The 20,772-nt window shown below is 39.6% G+C and overlaps 2 protein-coding genes across 3 annotated transcripts; one reads left to right on the top strand and one right to left on the bottom strand.

Annotated features, from left to right (window-relative positions):
* Window positions 1–32: 32 nt before the first annotated feature.
* Window positions 33–13,203, bottom strand: LOC141764000 (putative ATP-dependent RNA helicase DDX17). Its single transcript, XM_074628881.1, has 13 exons — window positions 12,889–13,203; window positions 10,599–10,758; window positions 9,770–9,866; window positions 8,980–9,113; window positions 8,441–8,506; window positions 7,529–7,670; window positions 6,860–7,020; window positions 5,841–6,013; window positions 5,576–5,686; window positions 5,401–5,462; window positions 4,687–4,746; window positions 2,349–2,585; window positions 33–1,341 (listed from the first exon to the last, which is right to left on the bottom strand). The coding sequence occupies exons 1-13, from the start codon at window positions 12,930–12,932 to the stop codon at window positions 836–838; spliced, it is 1,953 nt and encodes a 650-aa protein (XP_074484982.1). The 5' UTR covers window positions 12,933–13,203; the 3' UTR covers window positions 33–835.
* A 101-nt stretch (window positions 13,204–13,304) lies between these two features.
* ntan1 (N-terminal asparagine amidase) lies at window positions 13,305–19,904 on the top strand. Of its 2 annotated transcripts, XR_012593214.1 has the most exons (11): window positions 13,305–13,595; window positions 14,491–14,593; window positions 15,386–15,451; window positions 15,555–15,663; window positions 15,757–15,830; window positions 15,920–15,973; window positions 16,062–16,115; window positions 16,196–16,293; window positions 16,721–16,834; window positions 17,989–18,506; window positions 18,575–19,904. XR_012593214.1 is itself a non-coding variant. In XM_074628882.1 (10 exons), the coding sequence occupies exons 1-10, from the start codon at window positions 13,515–13,517 to the stop codon at window positions 18,151–18,153; spliced, it is 918 nt and encodes a 305-aa protein (XP_074484983.1). In that variant the 5' UTR covers window positions 13,306–13,514; the 3' UTR covers window positions 18,154–19,904. The 2 variants fall into 2 exon arrangements, 1 of the variants encoding a protein (XP_074484983.1); XM_074628882.1 differs by having other exon boundaries at window positions 13,306–13,595; window positions 17,989–19,904.
* Window positions 19,905–20,772: the final 868 nt, after the last annotated feature.

Below are 20,772 nucleotides of genomic sequence, written 5' to 3' on the forward strand. Positions count from 1 at the left end.
ATAATTTCATCAATAATTTGCAAAGTAGAAAATACTGCTTTGATTCTTTTATTTATTAAGAAAAAAAGAACGCAATGAATGAAAGAGGAAACAAGAAACAAACTGCAATTTGGATTGTTCCACATTAAAATATGTCTGCATTAGCTGATCAACTTATTAAAGCAATATGTGACTTAAGCAGTTACAGGTAAATAGAAACACAGCAGTTTTGACTTCCTACAGAACAGGAAAAAGAGAGAAACTATATCTAAACCTAGTGTGACAGTACATTACACTAAAAAAACTAAAATAGTGGTTGTATGGTATCAAAACAATGGAAGAAGATTCACAAATCAGATGCATTGCTTCAGTATTTAGAATAACACAAACCCAAAATCAATGCAAAAATTAGAATATACTGCTAGTCAAAACCTCAAACAAAAAAAGTCAAAGATGTTAGAGCAGGACGCGGCTCTGGAATGGGACGGTACATATTAGAAATACTAATAAATGCTAGTTTTCATTCTAACCAAATGCTAAGACAGCTGATGTATGACACAAACAACAAATTGGTGAAATCCACTGCTGTAGTGTTCGATTGAAATGAAAACACAAAAAACTTGTTCCGCCGAGGTACATGGGAGAGAGTAACTGTATAGACTCTGGGGAGTGACAGCTGAGGTTGAAAACATGAAGGGGAAAAGTTTGAGGTTTAGGTGTATTAAAAAGTACGAAAAAAATAGAAAATATAAGCCCTTACCTCCTTAGATATATACCTTTTCAAACCCCCGTCTCTTGGAGATGACAAGAGTTGGAGAGTAAAAACAAAGCGCAAATCAACTTCTTGCTCATAATTCTACTTCCGGGCAGGTGGAGGGCCCGGAGGGACAGGGGTTGGAGAAGCAAAAGGGTAAGACGGTTGCCCCATGAAGCCCATGAGCGCTGGCTGGGGTGGGGCATACGGATGAGACATCAGGGGCGGCGGCCCCCCTGATGATGGAGGAGGAGCAGGAGGAGGCTGGCTAAACTGACCCTGTGGTGGCTGGCTTAACTGATTCTGGCCTCCGCCGGATTGGCCTCCGCTACGGGAGTTGTAGCCCCCGCTGCCGCTGTAACTCTGGTACTGATCTGAGCCCTGGTTGTAGTTGTTTCTGTTATCCCGGCTTCGGTCCCCCCTGTAGGAGGGAGTGGAGCGGTCCCCATCGCGGTTGTTGCGGCCGTCACGGCCGTCACGGCCGAAGCCACTGCGGCTGTCTTTGTTGCCGCCCCCATCAGCGTTCATGCGGCGGTCACATTCCCCCTGGAACATGTGGTTAGGGTTGTTGTTGCTGGAGTTGCTGTTACGGTAACGCATTCTGCCACCTGTAACAAACAACAAGTGTAATGTCAGTAGCTATTATTATTATTATATCCCATCTTTTCAATTTTACAGTATGATGGACTGTGATATAGCCTACTAAAGCCCTGTTTCCACCGCAAGAACTTTCCCCCGGAACTAAGAACCTTTTGAGGAACTCACTGCGTTTCCACCGCAGGGACCAGGGTCTAGATTAAGTTACGAGGACAATTTACGGGGCCTTTTTTACCACCCAAAAAGGCCCTGTTCGTGGGGTAGTACTTTCTGAAAGTAGAGGAACTTTCGGGGTGGATTTTGCAGGGATGACCGTCGCTGATTGGTGAAACACACACAGCACCATTGCTTCAACGGCTTCAACTCGTGTACCGCTTCATTCATAAAACAAGGAAGTACTCTAGCGAGGGGAGACCATTTCTCTTTGTTTGATAACATTGAAAGTAAATTTAAGCTCTGCTATCGGCCTCCTGACTTGCTTAAAAAAAAAAAAAAACAGAAAGAGAGAGAGATGGTGCGAGAGAGGGCTAGCGGTAGAAGAGAGAGAGACGTAGTGCGGCGGTGCTGTGAATAAGAGAAAGAAGTTATTTTCTGATTGTTTCACGGCGTTAACTAAAGCACAAACAAATAACCATCAAACACTCAACAGATGATTTACTGTGGACACAGACGCTCTTACTTTCATTTTCCTCCGCTGCTTTTCATTCATTACATCCAACGTGCATCAGTAAATATATGCAGCAGTAAATATCGTTGCAGTGAGACCAAACCTACATTTCTTTTCCAGGCTGTTTTTTAAACACACTGAACTGCAGGCTGCAGAGTATGTTTACCGCTTTGACCACCAGCAGCCTTCGTCCCATGTCATGTTGCTTTTTCTTTTTCAACAGACTAATTTGCGTAATCTTTGCAGGTCTTTAGACCGCGGCGGGCTGAACCTTTTAGTTCCTTAAAAGTAGTTCTAGGGACTAAAAGTCCTGGGAACTTTTGGTGGAAACCCAGCTTTAGTCCCTCTTACCTCCTCCTCCACCACCACGCCCTGAATCCACGAGTTGATGCAGTTTAGGGTTGATGGCCTGCCGGGCCTCCGCCAGCACCCGGACAAGGTCTCGGGCCTGCCGCATGTTCCCTGGGGTGAAGAAAGTGTAGGCAGTGCCCTTGTTGGTACTGCGGGCCGTACGTCCAATACGGTGGACATAATCCTCAGAGGAGTTGGGATAGTCATAGTTGATGACAAACTTGACATCTTCCACATCTTTTGGATATCAGTTTTGCAGCATAGAGGAAAGGAAAAAGATGATAATGAGACAGGGGGAAAAGCTTCCAGGGAAAATAATCATCATTTATATCATATATTTAAATAAATATACATATAAACAGTATATATGCATTACATTACATTTACAAAGATATAAAATATATATATATATATATTGTTAATAACAATCTAAACAAATAGAGTAACTTACCTGCTTTGTCAGACACCATGCAAAAATCCTTACATCCATTCATTTCAGTTAACCACCATTATAACTGATTTAAATCCAATACAGTTCAAACTGAACTTCACCTCAGGTTTTTGACATCGAGCAGATGTTTAGGCTTCATAGTCTTCACATCAATGTGATTACTTGTCAAAAATGCATGAAGACAAGGAGTCTGTTTCTTATTACAGAAGACGTGGGGCTCTTACAGCACTGCTGATCAATAAGTGGACCTTCTCCCCTCCATCAGGACAGAGGGATGCCATTTCACCAACCGACTGAATAACGATGTGCCGGGATAAAGACTGTGCTTTTCCTTAGACTTATATATGAGCACGATGGAAGTTGCTGAATGTGTGGTGAGCTCATGGAGGAGTTAAGAGAAAGGGGCGGTGAGGTACTTACCCCCGTCATGTTGTTTTTACAAAGGTAGTCAGTCCCCCCTGATCAGTCCTGGTTTATAGTGAGGGGCTGAGGGGGAGGGAGACAGGATTCATCCCTCACCTTCTGCACACACCAGCAACGCCAGACGCGAGCACAACCGTTTAACACACACACACATGCACACAACGGCTGGTTCTGTTGCTCTCTCGCTGCATGGCAGGACCCTCCTCAGACCCTGGCCAGGACTGGATCCAGACGAGCCCGTCTAACTCTCTCCCCCCTGTCTGTCTGCTTTTTGGGACGGAGCGATGGGCAGACAAACAGGAACCTCAGGCTTCTCCCAAGGAAGGCTCGTTGGATTTTAAACTGACAATACTGGGCAGGGGGACCTTAGTTACCCAAGAAGAATAAGAGGGCTTTAATCCCTCTGAGACTAGCCGAGCTTCTACTTTAACGTGACAGAGGGGACAGGGACAGCAGCGCAGACTGTTACAGCTGCCGTGTGCTGCCAAACCCTGGGAGGAGAAGAGGGGAAAGAAGAACAAGGATACGGTCATAGGGATTTTGGCAAGTCAAAGACACTTCACTCATCCCCCCTTCTCACATTTATCCTGCCTAATTAGATAGCCATCATAGCCTTTCTGTTGGTGGACCGGGGATATTTCAGCTGCCACTGACCTACTCAATTGCATCCGCAAAACTTAACAATATGTATCATTTGGCAGAATTATATCAATGGAACACCTACACAATTTATGATCTTATATGTGGAAGAACGGGTGATATGAGCAACATCTTCTTCTTAATTTGTCCTGACACCATAAAGGAGACATAAGAAAAGGTGCGCAGGAGCATCTGCCCCACGCAGCCCTCTTTTCAGGCAGCATGCCAAAGAGCCCCGGTTGAAGGAAGCTTTTTTTTTTACTGCGGTAACAAGAAACAGACAATAAACCCAGCAGGCCTGCAGCCTCCATACTAAACTGACAGGTTATAATATAGTAAGGGAGATTCCTAAATATAATGTGCTGATATATTTCATTTTACATTCAAACAGATTACACCTTCTTTGTTATTTTCACACTTCTATTTGAAAGCGATACTACATACTTTACCAGCTGTATAATATGGAAAAGGCCTAGTGTGATACCTCCTATGAAAAAGGAACAAACTGTCATACTATCAACCTGACAATAGTCAAAGGCAGATCATTTTACATTTAATGTTGTGCTAGAAATGCATTTTGTTTTTTTACCCCTATTCATTGCCAGATATAGCTGGTCTCATCTGTAGTATACTTACCTATTGGTCAAAATAATTGTTGCAGTTGTACTGTACACATCAATCAAAACTGTGGTGACAGTGTTACTCAATAAGTGTATTATACACGTAACATCATTTACAGAATAAAGATATAATTCACAGGAAAATGCAGAAAGAGTGAGAGAAAAAACAATCGTGTGAGAGAACTGTATGTGTGAGCAGACATACCCAGACCACGAGAGGCCACATCGGTAGCAATCAGTATGGGAGCTTTACCATTCCGAAATTCTGTAGGATTAAATAAAATATTAGTAGGAATTAGACATGGAAATCATCTCCACTCACACTCAATTCAGGCAATAGGGAACAACTAACTGTAAAACTAGAACCTACACCAACTGATCAGCAGAAAGGAACTGTTTTGACTATTCTGTATTATCCAAGGGCTCCACAGGTATGACAGCTGAACACCAGTATAAAGGCTCTGAAACACCAAGCCGACGGTCGGCCGTCAGACAACCTGGGGCAGTCGGTGAGCGTCTGTCGGTCTAGTTTTTGCGGTGTGTCCCGCACCGCCGGCTCTAGTCTGTCCACGTCAGAGGCTTTTTGGGCTGATTCAGCATGTTGAATCGGTGGCGGAGCATGTCGGTGAGAGAAATCCCTCTGACTGGCTGTCCAGCTTAAGCGAATCAGTGCACGAGAACAGAAACGGAAGTGAGGAAAGAGCGTACGTGCTAACTGGCCGTCGGCTGTAGTCTTTGCGGTGTGTTCAAATACAACTTGTCGGCTAAGACAAAGGCGACGTGAGGCGATGCAACAGTCGGCCTTCATCTCCGCTACTTCTTTGATGTCGGCTTGGTGTGTTTGCGCCTTTAGGCGAGAAAATGATCTACACCAAAGGGCAGGAGGGAAGTGGCATCACTGTATTACGAGTGTCCTTACCTGCAAGTACCCAGTCTCTTTCTGGCTGGCTCTTGTCTCCATGGATACACATGCCTGGCCACCTAGAAAACAATAACACAATGAAGTGGAAAGATTAGTGAAGACTCTGAATAGCTTCTGTCTATCAAATATTTGCATAATTCATCCTAGAACTATTATCATTGTCATTTCTCACCCGTCCCGCCTCATCCTCCTGGTAAGATCATCACAACGCTTCTTAGTCTCCACAAAGATGATGGTTTTGTTCTCTTTCTCAGCCATTATCTCCTCCATCAGCTGAAAAAGTCTGCACACAGGGAGAGACGATCATAGCACATCAATGGCACAAAGCTCCATTTCAACTGTGTGAAAGGATAAACTCATGTTCTGTAACACTATTATAGCAGTTAATGAGATAATCATGACATAAGGTCAGATATTTTCTCACTGGCTATCCTTACTTCTGGTCCTTTTCAGTCTCATTGCAGACATCGACAATCTGCAGGATGTTGTGGTTGGCACTGAGCTCCAGCGCGCCAACATTAATCTGGACGTGGTCCCTCAGGAAGTCCTCGGCAAGCTTCCGAACATCCTTCGGCCAGGTTGCGCTCCACATCAGAGTCTGTCTATCAGGCTAAGAGGCAGAGAGAGAGAAAGCATGCAATTGATTTAACCGAAAAATTAGGGCTGTCAAAGTTAACGCGATAATAATGCCGTTATTCTCTTTAATGCATTAACGCAACTTGTGATTTTTAGGTTGTAGCGGGTTCAGTTTTAAAGCTACAGTGAAGATACTGGAATCATATGAAACTACAAAAACCTAATGAATCCATTGGTATCAATCAACCATGTCATACTAGCTTGTCATGAAAGTCGCTAAATAACGCTCCAAACTTGCGCTAGATTTTGGCGAGGAAAAACTGGCATAGTAATGTTTGAAGGGGTCCCTTGACCTCTGACCTCAAGATATGTGAATGTAAATGGGTTCTATGGGTACCCACGAGTCTCCCCTTTACAGACATGCCCACTTTATGATAATCACATGCAGTTTGGGTGAAAGTCTTAGTCAAATCAGCACAATGACAGCCGTTGCTGCCTGTTAGGCTTGAGTTTGCCATGTTATGATTTGAGCATATTTTTAATGCTAAATGCAGTACCTGTGAGGGTTTCTGGACATGTGTCATTGTTTTGTGTTGTTAATTTCCAGTAATAAATACATACATATATTTGCATAAAGCAAGCATATTTGTCCACTCCCATGTTGATAAGAGTATTAAATACTTGACAAATCTCCATTTAAGGTACATTTCGAACAGAAAAAAAATGTGTGATTCATTTGTGATTAATCGCGATTAACTATGGACAATTATGGATTAATTGCAACTTAATATTTCGAATCAACTGACAGCCCTAAAAAAATACTTCTATATTAATAAGTCAAGGTGATCATTTTACAATCAACAGTCTGAATCTAACCTACCCTGATTTGTTCAACTATCTTGCGAATCTGTGGCTCAAAGCCCATGTCCAGCATGCGGTCAGCCTCATCCAGCACTAGGTAGGTGCAGCGCCGCAGGTTAGTTTTCCCGCTCTCCAAGAAGTCAATGAGGCGACCAGGTGTAGCGATACAGATCTCAACACCTAGTCATACAAAATCAACAGGAAAATAAAAAGGGTACACACATTATTAGATGCTCAGGCAGATATTTCACTAATAGTTCAACACTTTCTGTACGAGCAATCCAACAATTCCTGTCTGTACTGTCTATGGCCACACCTCAAAGGGAAATGCGGTGTGGGCTAAAATACCAGGCAGCAGCTGTGGAAGTCACACATGAAAGAGTTGTATGCATGTGTGCATGTGTGCATGTGTGCATGTGTGCGTGTGTGTGTGTGTGTAGTTCATTTACATACCAGGATATAGCTCCGTGTTTTTTCATGAATCAAATATGTTGTTCAATTGTATTAACAATACTACAACATTTAAGTTAAATTCTCAATGTCCACTTAGTTCAGCACCCCAAAGCTGGGAAATACTCAAAAATTCACAAGTATGTATAGAATGAACAGAATTTCTGATACAAAAGGTTTTGAATTTCAAACTATTTTGAAGAATCAATTGCATGTTCCCGTCTACAACCATACTCACCCCTCTCGAGGTCTCGAATCTGTGGTCCTTTGGGTGCTCCACCATAGACACAGGTGCTCTTGATACGGGAGGACTTGCCATACTCAAATGCGACCTGCTGAACCTGCTGAGCCAGCTCTCTGGTCGGGGCAACCACCAGACACTATGAAGAGTGGACGAAGTGGAATGATGAAGTTTTACAGGCTGATTGCCCACGCTATGGTGGTAAATCCTGTTATGCAGCAACATTTCTGTCCCCATAAATTACTTCCTCATATTTTCTTTAAAATATGTCAAATATTTATAACAAATGGCTTAAATTATATTATAAGCCATAAAATTATAAAATACGCAAAATATTCTTTAATTAATGTATAGGCCATGTAAACACTGTCTGATGTGTATATATATATATATATATATATATATAAATATTTATAATGTGAGTTGGCGCCCTTCCTCATTTTCTGCATTGAGGTAACAAATGAACAAATAAAAAAAGAAAGAAAAAAATAAATTTTTCACCCCTGTAACTCTCTTTCTCACACTTTTTCATCTGCCTGGCCACACTTATGTATTAATAAACATGTAAAACTGACTAAACCCTTTAAAGACAACAATATCAGGGACCAATTATTTATTTATATTATAAGAAATAGTTATTTATCAAAATAAAAATCTTAATCTTTGTCTTCAAACCATTTCACTCCATTGAGACCATTTTGGAAAGACCTCAAACGAGTTAGGTAGGGTGAGCATAAACTTTCACTCATGTCTTTTCCTTTTTCCATGTTTCATGATGTTAATCTGTTTGTCACACGTTTTTTTTCTTTTTTTCAAAAGTCATGAGGCTGAAATGTTGCCGCATAACAGGAATGACCCTAGTATGATTGACGAAACACTATGTAACACAACACATTAATTTGCACTCACAATTGGGCCATCTCCCCTCTCCAGATAGGGCTGGTGGTTGATGTGTACAATAGCAGGAAGAAGATACTGCAAGGCACAAAAACAACACAAAAACGTATCTTAATATTGCGTCAAAAGGTAATCAGGCAAACAAATCCCTTCTCCCTTGAATCCCTTTTAAAAACACAATATTTAGACTCTCTCTAAACAGTGTCCTTCTACGGTTGTTTCTGATTGCATTTGTTTTTGACTTGTATTTCTTTTATGGTTTATGCATTTCAATTGTCATTTTATGTTACAGTGTCAGCACTTTGTATCTTGTGAAATGTGCCATGTAAATAACCTTTTTATAACTAAACTACATTTAAAGGACCAATATGTAATATATTTACTGTCTTAAATCATAAAATGATAATGATAAAACGAGGAGCGGACAGGCGACAGCTCCAATGTTTTGAATTTGGACTGCTGTTACCCATTTTAAACGCTAGCTGTCAGTGCTACATATTGTTCCTTTAAAGTGTTATCAACATGGAGGGATGATAACCAGGCAGCCTTACAGCCAGTGTTTTTCCGGAGCCGGTCTGTGCGATCCCCACCAGGTCCCTGCCACTCAGAGCTGCAGGGAAGCCCTGACACTGGATTGCTGTTGGCTCCTTGAAGTTCTGATGCATCAGCACATCCATCACATACTCTGCAAGAAGAGTGAGGGAGACAATCAACAAGACAGTTACACTGCTTGACTGTTAGTGTGGTTTCTATCTTTCAGTCAATCCCTACCACTATCAGTCAATATTACACGGCTTTGTTGAATACTCGATTCTGATGGGTCAATCACGGTGTTCTACGGTCTGTTATTTCTTTATAGCCCACCACTGCTATGAATAACACACCGTTGCTATGCACACAGTTCTGATCTCACAGCAAGAGAACATTTTTTTTAGCGGAAGCAATAAAATCAATAAAATATAAATCAATATTTTGTGTCAAATAATTGATCTCTTTAGTAAGTAACTGTGTAATAAGCGGAATAATGTAGTGAGTGGGTCATTATTGCGAAATGAACCCCTTCAGGGTGATTCACGACACTGACGCGCTGCTCACCCTGCGGGGTTTATTTCGCAATAGTGACCGGCTCACTGTACATTATCCCTTACATATTTTCTTCTTGTAAACATACCACGAGTCTTTGTAAGACTCATTTTACTAACACTGCAACTGATCATTTAGAGTTGGTCTAAATGACCAATGTCCCTAGATGCTGGAGTGAGTGATGGATTTTTTTATTGTATATGCTAATGTTTCCCAGAGATTAGACCATATAGTGTGTATAATGTTTGGTTTACTAACGAGGAAACTGTGCCTGGTGGAAAGCGGGCATTGCCTTTGGACAGTTAGTCCCTCTGATGGTGATCTCCTTCTTTCTGCGAAACTCTTCCATTTCATGCTGGATATAACAGAGAAAGAGGGAAAAATAGAGAAATCAAACATTTGGACATGGTGTATAAAATATTATTACTATTATCATTATTATTATATACAACAACCTAAACCACAACAAATAAAATATGTACATATAACAGATAGTAACTGTAAATTGAAAAACAAACTATTCAAAAACAAAGGAGAGAAAATGGTAGTAGTAATAATAATAATAATAAAATATATAAATAAATACAAATTATAATATTCTTTAATGTATGAATACAAATACATAAATAATAATGATAATAATAAATACATATAAATAAATTAATAAAAATAAATTCACACACCAGATCATACTTATATCCCTGTGGTCCCACCACCCACACAGGATAGATACAGAGTACATACTGTATGTTTAAGGCACATTTACAAAAGAGTAAATAAAACCGAATATGGTGTATACATTATTAATATTTTTTAGAATACCTTCAGCTGAAATTACTCTGACCTAGTAAAGAAATGTGATTATGAGGGGGCATTACATCAGACATGAGCATGACTGTACTTCATCAATAAGGGGTTTCAATTTGTTAATGTTTGTTTCTTGGTGTATCAATACTGTCTGCAATTACTACATCATTGATGATGGCCACCATATGAGGGACACTGATGAAAATATGATAACATTTTCATGTAAGTTTTAGTATTCACTTATTGTTTGTGAGTGTGAGAGAGAAATATAAATATTTACCTGACTCATGTGTTGGACCTCAGGGTGTTCAGCATAGAAGTTCTTCTCAAATTTTGGCAGCTCGTCCAGGTTCCACTTCTTCTTGCGGAGACGCTCCCCTGGATTCCCAAACTTCATTGGTGGGGGTCCACTGCGACCGCTCATTGCCCCAAACCGTGGCCTGAGAGACAAATAGCACTGGGGAATCAGCAAGGCATTACCTGCAGCAATGTACTGTATATTTTTCATGTTTGCTTACATCTTGCCAATGACTGTCAACTATCAACAGTAACTACCGTCACCAAAGAGGTCATGTGATGATCATTTCTATCTATCTTTTAGGTTTGTCTGTAACCGACGTATTTATGGCTGAATCCATATGCCCAGACTTCACTTTACTTGCAGAATTATTATTCTCTCTCAAGTCCCGAGTGGCAATTCTGTATTTCACCAAGTCCACAAGGGGGCTCATGCAGACTTTATATTAGTGGACTGCTTTATTACAGATCTCAACCAGTCTTTATATGGCCGAAATGTTCTATATTTATTTGAAGACATGTATAAATCTGTTCTTTTATTTTGTATCTATAAGTGCATTTATGTAATGAAGTTAGGTAATGCATATATACGCCTTGACCTACTAATTTGCATTTGTATGTTATTCTGTCCAGTTTATGTGTCCTAATATGCAGAGTCAGACACACAAACGTTAGAAAAAAATTTACAAAGTAAAAATAGTGTTTCAGGTGAGTGTAATAAAACCATGCCAAGCTCAGTCTGCAAGTCTGGAGGGTTCACTGTACATATAGCCATATAATTTATAGAACTTTAATGACTGTCTGGAAGTTTTTATTGGACTTTATTAGTTGTAACCCACAGAAGACATTCCACAGATGTGTACCATGATCTGCAAATATTTCACTATCCACAAACATATATTTTTGTATTTGTGTTGTGTAAACTCACATCCACAAAAAGACAGGGCGATTTGCAAATACACACAACTTACTCTTACTTACTGATGTGACTTTACACAACACAAATACAAAAATACATGTTTGTGGATAGTGAAATATTTGCAGATCATGGTACACATTTGTGGAATGTCTTCTGTGGATTACAACTAATAAAGTCCAATAAAAACTTCCATATGACTGTGACTATACAATTAACTGTGCAATTTGCACACTCCTGTAGAGGAAACAAACTAATATTTGTGACCAGTGACGTTTTGTGTCAACAGACTTTGGTGATAACATGACCAGTGCAGTGTTTACACTGATACTAATAACATGACCAGTGCAGTGTTTACACTGATACTAATAACATGACCAGTGCAGTGTTTACACTGATACTAATAACATGACCAGTGCAGTGTTTACACTGATACTAATAACATGACCAGTGCAGTGTTTACACTGATACTAATAACATGACCAGTGCAATGTTTACACTGATACTAATAACATGACCAGTGCAGTGTTTACACTGATACTAATAACATGACCAGTGCAATGTTTACACTGATACTAATAACATGACCAGTGCAGTGTTTACACTGATACTAATAACATGACCAGTGCAATGTTTACACTGATACTAATAACATGACCAGTGCAGTGTTTACACTGATACTAATAACATGACCAGTGCAATGTTTACACTGATACTAATAACATGACCAGTGCAATGTTTACACTGATACTAATAACATGACCAGTGCAGTGTTTACACTGATACTAATAACATGACCAGTGCAATGTTTACACTGATACTAATAACATGACCAGTGCAGTGTTTACACTGATACTAATAACATGACCAGTGCAATGTTTACACTGATACTAATAACATGACCAGTGCAGTGTTTACACTGATACTAATAACATGACCAGTGCAATGTTTACACTGATACTAATAACATGACCAGTGCAGTGTTTACACTGATACTAATAACATGACCAGTGCAGTGTTTACACTGATACTAATAACATGACCAGTGCAGTGTTTACACTGATACTAATAACATGACCAGTGCAGTGTTTACACTGATACTAATAACATGACCAGTGCAGTGTTTACACTGATACTAATAACATGACCAGTGCAGTGTTTACACTGATACTAATAACATGACCAGTGCAGTGTTTACACTGATACTAACTACAAACTGGAGAGAGGCCTTGCATTTACCGAGAGAATACTGAACAGCTATGGATTTGGGTCAAACTTCCTGTGAAGTATATACATTATACAACTAATGCTGTGGTAAATATGTGTGTTTTTGCCCCTTTATGCACAACAAACTCACCTGTCTCGCCCCTGGCCCCTGTCTCCATAGGAACCCCCTCTCATGTTGGCGATAACAGCTAGCGTTACCTTAGCTACGTTAGCTCAGTCCGCTCGGTTAACTATCCTCTCCGCAGTATCTGTAACGCTAAACTTTAACGTTTGACACCGGTTTGTTTACGTCGTGCGCTGTTAGAAAACAACTAAAGTATGCGCAATATACGCTATTGTTTTGATATTAGACGATAATTACGCGTAAATACGGAATTTGGGTAAACAATTGTTGTCTGCGTCACGCAACGTCCCGCTCCTTCCGTCTTTGGCGATGCAACTTCAACTAGTAATTCTACGTAGCCTCATTTCTATATAACGGACACTACGTACGAATACTCGCTACGCAACAATGGTGAATTCCATTCGTGTACGACACATCCGGGCTCTTTTAACGGTTGGTGACGGTATAACAACTGCGAAACAGCAGAAGAAGAACTCATTCCCGGAAGTCCAACCCGATGGACTTCATAACGGTTACTGCGATATGTTATAAGTTATACATAATATGAGATATGAAGACATAACAATGTGAAGTTACAGGTCTTTATAATATATGATAACCAGCTGATTTAGAGGTGCACGTTGCTTAAGGACATGCCGTTGTTAATTCACAATAGAGGAGTTGACCGCATCAGCTCGACCGCGGAGCTGTTCGACTCACATCCACATTTACAGGTTTGTTTACACAAAGTCCGGCTAAATGTAGCTGGCTGAGGAACTATCAGCGGTTAACAACACTTTTCTGTAGATAGTCACCTAATAACAGACTGGCTGATAGTTATAAAGCTATATAGTAGTTACATTTGGGTGTGACATGTGGAGTCAGTCCTAGTAGGTGGGATAATACCTCTGTCATATACTGATAATACCTCTGTCATACCATGATTCATGTGTGCTTGTGTGTATAACTACTAAAGAAGTGTAACTAATTGTAAATACAGTGCGTGTGCACTAAAATGCAATTAAAAAAAACTACTAAATAAGAAAGAAATGTGAATAAAAGACACCTAAAGGCTGACTTAATTGACAACATACAAGATCAAGATTCAAGCCCTTTATTATCATTGTGTAGTACAACGAAATTAGATTGTGACAATCCCATAGGTGCTAAAAAAGATAATACAATACAAAAAAATATATATAAAAATACAATATGTATATTGATGAGATGACAGTTTTGCCAGATTACAGTTTCACCAGATTATTGCACAAAGTGTCCGTCAGATAATTATATAATTATTGCACAGCATCATATAATTATTGCGCAGAGTGATCAGCATGTTATTGAGAATATTTGTAACAGTAGATTTACAGTATTTACATTACAAAAGTGACCAACTTGTTATTGCACATTTACAACTCAGACAGAGGAGACGTCAGAGTTCAGGAGGTTTATAAGTTTATAAGGAGGTTTAATAAGACCAATAATATCTCAATGATGAAGCTTTACAGTCTGTATTAAGTAACACTAATGAATATCATAACCTGATAGTGTTTTAGTTTCAATGCGACAAAATCCACAAATACTTTTTTTTAAGTAATACATTTTACTTTTACTCTCATGTCACAGGAAAATGCAAGAACATTTCGCTCCAAGCCACTTGTTGATGTCGACCCAAAGTGCCTCTTGTATGTCCAACAAAGAGAGTTTGCTGCAACAACACCAGCAGACAGTAAGTAAAGCCGGTTGACTGGAACAGATCGTCTGAGTATCAACCCTTATCTTTGCCCAGCTTGACCAAAGGTTATTGTGAATTATTATAAATGAATTATGTAGGCTTATTGCAATGCAAAACTAGATACATGTACCCTTAGGTTTGGTGACAATCCCTTAAGAATTTAGTCTCCACCAACAGAAGCCTCAGTAGTCTTTAATGCAGTAAGTTCAGCCACAATACATGTGTTTTTGAATAAGGAGCACTGGGGACTTTTTCTTGATTGGACTGTTTGCAGTGGTGGAAAGTAACTCAAGTAATGTACTTAAATACAGTTCTGAGGTGCGTGTACTTAACTTGAGTACAGCTTTGTTGTTTCTTTTATACCCGATTAATCATCTCACAACCCCTCAGATTGATTTTATGACCCTGTGGAGTCTGACCCCAGGGTTGGAAACCACTGAACTAAAATACTGATATAATATGATATAAATATAATAATATATAATTCGCAAATTAAGTACTTAATTTTGATACTTTAAGTACATTTTTGATTAAAATACTTATGTACTTTTATTTAGGTAAGATTTTAAATTAATGAGTTTTACTTGTAATGTAGTACTTATACATTGTGGTATTGGTACTTTTACTCAAGTAAAAGATCTGAGTACTTCTTCCACCACTGACTGTTTGATATGAAATCCTAGAATCTCAACATTTGTTAGCCTCTATTTAACTGCCAGACAGTACCCTAGGTTAATCATTCTGGATCATAATGATAATACATGCTTTTTGTCTTACCTATCACAGACTGTGTTTCAGTACTTGGATCTGGTGATGCCACCACCTGCCATTTGGTTGTGCTGCGACACACCGGTAATGTGCCTTTCATTACATTCACACTGTGCCTTATTCTGCCTGTGTATATAGTTAGGAATGAGATTTTTAATGTCTGCCCTGGTGATTTATGATTTCCTAGGAAGTGGAGCTGTTTGCCTTGCTCACTGTGATGGTTCCAGCACCTGGTCTGAAGTCCCGCTCCTCGTAAAAGCTGTGACGTCACTGAGTAACGTCAGTAAGGAGGGCAGGTACGATACACACACAAATAAACACACACAATCAAAGTGCACATCTTATTCAGATGTTCTTTACTTCCTTTACTTTGTTCTTCCTTTATGCAGACTTGAGCTCCATCTAGCCGGGGGATTTAACGATGAGTCAAAAACATCCCATAAACTCAGCCTTAACATACTGGGTACAGTCTTTCAAATGACCTCCTGTCTCATTGTAATAGTATGCTGGTGGAGCTTTGTAACACTTAGAAAGACTCTTTTTACTTTACAGCAGCGTTCCAGAAACTGAAAGAGGATATTCATCTGGAAACATGTTGCATCACAGGTAACGTTGATACTTGTTTTCTATTGTTTAGAAATATTCTGCCAGTCATGTCTTCATCCATTTAACTCTTCTGTTCTCTTTTGTGCAGAAATGAACGACCTCGTTGTTGATGGAACTCATAGGCCTGCAGTATATGGAATGGGTACGTGATGAATATGCTACAAAGTGAGAGCAATGCTTTCATGGCATGTGGCCTCTAATATATTTTGTGTTTCTGCACAGGTGTAAATGTTAAAACAGGGGAAGTGTTCCCTTCGTCATTCACTCATAAAGGACCTGCAGAGGAGCTGCGATCGGCAAGGACCTTCACTGGGGGACAGGTACTATAAGATGTAAAATGTTGTTTTTTATGTGTGAATACTGTATATTTTTGTGTGTATTTCATGCAAAAACTCATAACCACAAGTATTTTTATGAGATTATAATATACTGTATAAACAAATAAAGAATACGGATTAGGGCTGCACGATTTTGAATATCTAATATCTGATATCTAATTGCGATTATTTTGATTGATATTGCAATTGCGAATTGATTTGCGATATTAGAGGGAAAGATCATTTTTACATAATTATTCTCATTGTCATTGAAAAACTTAAAATGATTGTGGCGTGATTTTTGTGGGGATCTGTACTAAACAAAGATGTTTTATAAATTAATAATGTGGTTTTATTTAGTAAAACTAAGAGGACACAATCTAAATACAAAGATTGTTAATAAAATGAATGTTTTGTTTTTTTCTTGCAGATGGCAGAAATATATGACTCAAGTCGAGGGCTTGTTAAAATCGGGCCTTGCAAGTGGTCTCCAAATCTGGATATTGCCTTCTGGTTGTCACAAGACGATGACACAATTTTAAAGGTAAAGGAATGTGGAAGTAATTAGTCCTAAAAAGGTGATCTACTTAATCTTTTGTGACCCCGGGTTCACACAGGCCACGAAAGCGCCGCAATTTTCGGAGAAGTGCTACCCGCGTCTTTTTGGCACCCATGTAAATCAACTGGGTTGTTCCCATAGGACGCGCCATGCCACAGAGTTCCGCAGCCGGCTCGCAATCTTCAGCGATAGTTTCGGCGCCTGGTCTATTTTCTCTGCTTGCCACAAGCGAATCTGGCAAGAAAACACACTGATATTTACTATAAATGATATACGATATGTGATATAAATGATCTGATTCTGATAAGATGATAAAATATGCATCCCATGAACACTTTTTACTTCCCTCCCTCCTCTCTCCCTGCTCTTCTCCCGGAGTTTTGATTGCACCGATTCCCTCCAAGGCCCTGCCCCCAATCACATTTCAAAATCCATCCACTGTATTTATAAGAAACAGCCTCGTGTCACTGCTGTTTGTGATCGTGGGTTTTAAATTACGTACTTATTCCGCATATTTGTCAGTTGTGTCTAAACAGAGAGCGAGAGAGAGTAGCAGACACACGCACACAAGCAGACAGACAGAGACAAAGAGAGTGAAGCAAGACAAAACAGGTGAAATTTGACAAGACAAACAAACAAAAGAGAAAAATAAATAAAATACATCGGGTAACATGACAGAATTGACGGGACAGGGCAATTCTAACAAAACGCACAAAATGAGACAAATAAATAAGGGATGTTGGTGGAGGGAGGGGGGTATTATTGACAGTGCAGGGCAGTCTGTTGTGTAAGGTTCTAGTGTGTGTGTACAGTTGTGTGCGTTTGTATGTATGCAGTGTGGGGGGGTTAGGGTGTTTCTTTGTTTGTATTTAAAGAGGAGAAAGAGAGAGCAGAATTGCTTGTTGACCGGCATGGAGAAATGTGCTTCTGGTGTGAACAGCCAGGCTACAGCTCGCGCAACGATTAACATAGCACAGCGCTCCATGGCCTATGTGAACCCGCCGTCATACTTCTCTATTTTTCATGCTTCATTCAAGGCCTCTGTGATGTCTCAAACTCTCCCAAAGTGAGTGTGAAGCAGCAGTCCAGAAAGTGACATGATACAGACTTTGACTCTGCTATTTCTCTCTCATGCCCAGTACCTGTCCACCTCTCCGATGGCTGAGCCGCCACACTTCGTCCAGCACATGAAGACCACCATCCAGTTCCTTTTAGAACACCCCAACTCTGACAGCCTGTTCCCCGGGGGTCAGCCACAGCTCTACCACAGGACTGAGAGGGGGGACTGGGAGAGGGCTGTCTAGTCATGTGATAGAGTCCTACATTACACCTATGGCTCACTGGACCTTAACATGGAACCTGACTGTTTTTGCCTCTCAGCTCAATGGATACACTGTGACCCATCCACCCGCTGTCTGTTTTTTGTTCATCGTGTCTTAACATGGTTGGGCATACTGTATGTATGTTGAATGGCTCTCCTGACTCATCTGGCTGGTCCAGTAGAGAGAGTAGAGGAAGTACAAGGGATTCTGTTCATGCCTGTAGCAGTTCATTTTCCCACTCTTGTGAGGTGGTGAAAAACATATACCATCTGCTGTGTTGCAGTAAGTTAAGGTTAAAGGGCAAATACGGCCATTTTCAAAATTTATACATGTTAGTCCTAAGGTCTAAGACAGTCCAAAAAATATTTGCGAACATGAACAACTCTCCAAATCCAAAAACTAGAGTGCTAAAACTCAAACTTGTGATGTCATAGGGTATAAAGTGTGGAGCCCCCTATAGACAATGAATTGGGAGTGATGTTATAGATGACACTGAAAACACCCAGGGGAATGTTCTGAGTATATGGGAACATTTTCTGTTTCACAACTGAGAACACTACAATAGAAGAAGATCATTTGGGTTTAAAAGTAAACAAATACTGTGAGTTCACAAAATCAGTCTCCTGTTCATTGTCTATGGAGCAGCTCCAGACTTTATACCCGATGACATCACAAGTTTGATACTTCCTTCTCTGGTTTCTGGCTTTGAGAGAGAGTAGCTCATGTTCACAAATATTGGTTGAACTTTACTAGGCCATGGAAATAACATATTGGAATTCTGAATTTGGGTGGTGTTCCCCTTTAATGTCCTGCTATGCTTGGCTGTTTTGATAACTGAAGGAAATAATTAACATTGTTGTCTTATGTCCAGTTGAAAAACCTTACCTATCATTTTGTATGGTTTTTGTATAGTGCAAAAACTATGGTTGCACTTTTCCCAAAGCATTTTTTTTGTTATATTCAATTCCTACCTTGCATGCATCCATTGTTCAGGTTATACTGTCAATCAACTTGTAGTATTCAAACTTAATTTTATTGCCTTTTGTCAGTTAGTTAATGGTCAGTTATTGGGTCGCCTGGAAATCAAACCTTGCCTATCTCAAGAAAGTTTTAAGTCTGAAAACTATTACATTTCTGGGAGGTATTAAAATGTAAAACTTAACTTTGGAAATTTATGCACAATATGTATTTAATGGGCAAAAAATTTGACACCACGTGTATAATCTAATAATAATCTAAAGCCTGACCTGCTGTTGAGGAATGATTTCAGCTGGGGGAACTTGCTGCAACAACAATTAAGAATTTTATTTTGGCACTTTGTTTAAAACAGTGAAGCAAGTACTAATTGCTGAGCTCTGCATTGTCGGAAGAGTTGAGCAAAGTTTATTTTTCTCCACAAATGCACCTCCCTGATGAGAATGGAATATATTTCATTACATACTGCTGTATACTTGGCCATGGGTGTGTATGTTTTAGGAAACTGCATGTGTCAATGTGTATAGTGATCTGTGAGGGATGATGTGGATTCTTGTCAAACAACAAAATATGATTTTACTAGTTTAGTCTTTTTTGAAATTGTTAAAATGAAAACAACACCATATATACTACATAAGGCCTTTTCATCAGTTGTGTTATTCAGAAGGTTGCAAGGTGCTTAAAGCATTCAGTGCAACTTGTTGCAACTTGTGAACATACTGTACCTGTTGCTAAATAAATGTAAATGGTCAAATCTAGTTTGAAATGGTCACATCTATGTTTTGTGTTCAGAGTGAATGAAGTTGAAAGGGTAGAAAAAAATTCAATAGAAGAATAGAGGTTTTGCAAACTACTTGGTCCAATGCCGTTTGAGAACATTGTCATTAGTGGGTATTACAAATCACATTACCCATTAACACCGGGCCAATATACCGGACGATATTAGCCTATATCAATCGATAAATAACAAGAAGTAACAGTACAGAAATGTTCATTACGAGAATAAAGTCATAACTTTACGAGGAAAAAAGAAAATACCACGTAAAATTACTGCATTATAATATTATGACTTCATAATACTACGACTTTTTTCTCATAAACTTCTGACTTTAATCTCCTAATATTACTTTATTCTTGAAATCTCAGATTTATTTTTTTCCCTCAATGTGGCCCTAATACTCCGTCGTACCATAGACCTACAACAATGATAAATAAAAATGAAAATGTAAACAAAAAGTATTTATCCATTTCCACTTCTGAAAATCCACAGGGAGCCACTGGAGAGGAGCTGAAGAACCGCAGGAGGCTCCGGAGCTGCAGGTTGCAGACTGCTGGGTTAGGGTTAGAGTTGTGGGGGGGTTGAACCCTAACAGCCACTAAAAGGGCTAGAGCCGGCCCTGCTTGACCTCCATTAATATGCACAATACGATACAATAATACGATACCATAATACTTTATTGTCAGACAGGTCTGAAATTTGTTTTGCATCACAGCAGCTCCATTTGCAACATCACAGAAAGGACAAAGACAAGAAACAAGGATACATACATTTAAACATTACAATCACAGAAGACGATATTCAGGGCCTTTCAACGTACATTTGATCTGGGATTAGGCTCCATATTT

The sequence above is a fragment of the Sebastes fasciatus genome, chromosome 3, assembly GCF_043250625.1.
Source record: "Sebastes fasciatus isolate fSebFas1 chromosome 3, fSebFas1.pri, whole genome shotgun sequence".
NCBI lineage: Eukaryota > Metazoa > Chordata > Actinopteri > Perciformes > Sebastidae > Sebastes > Sebastes fasciatus.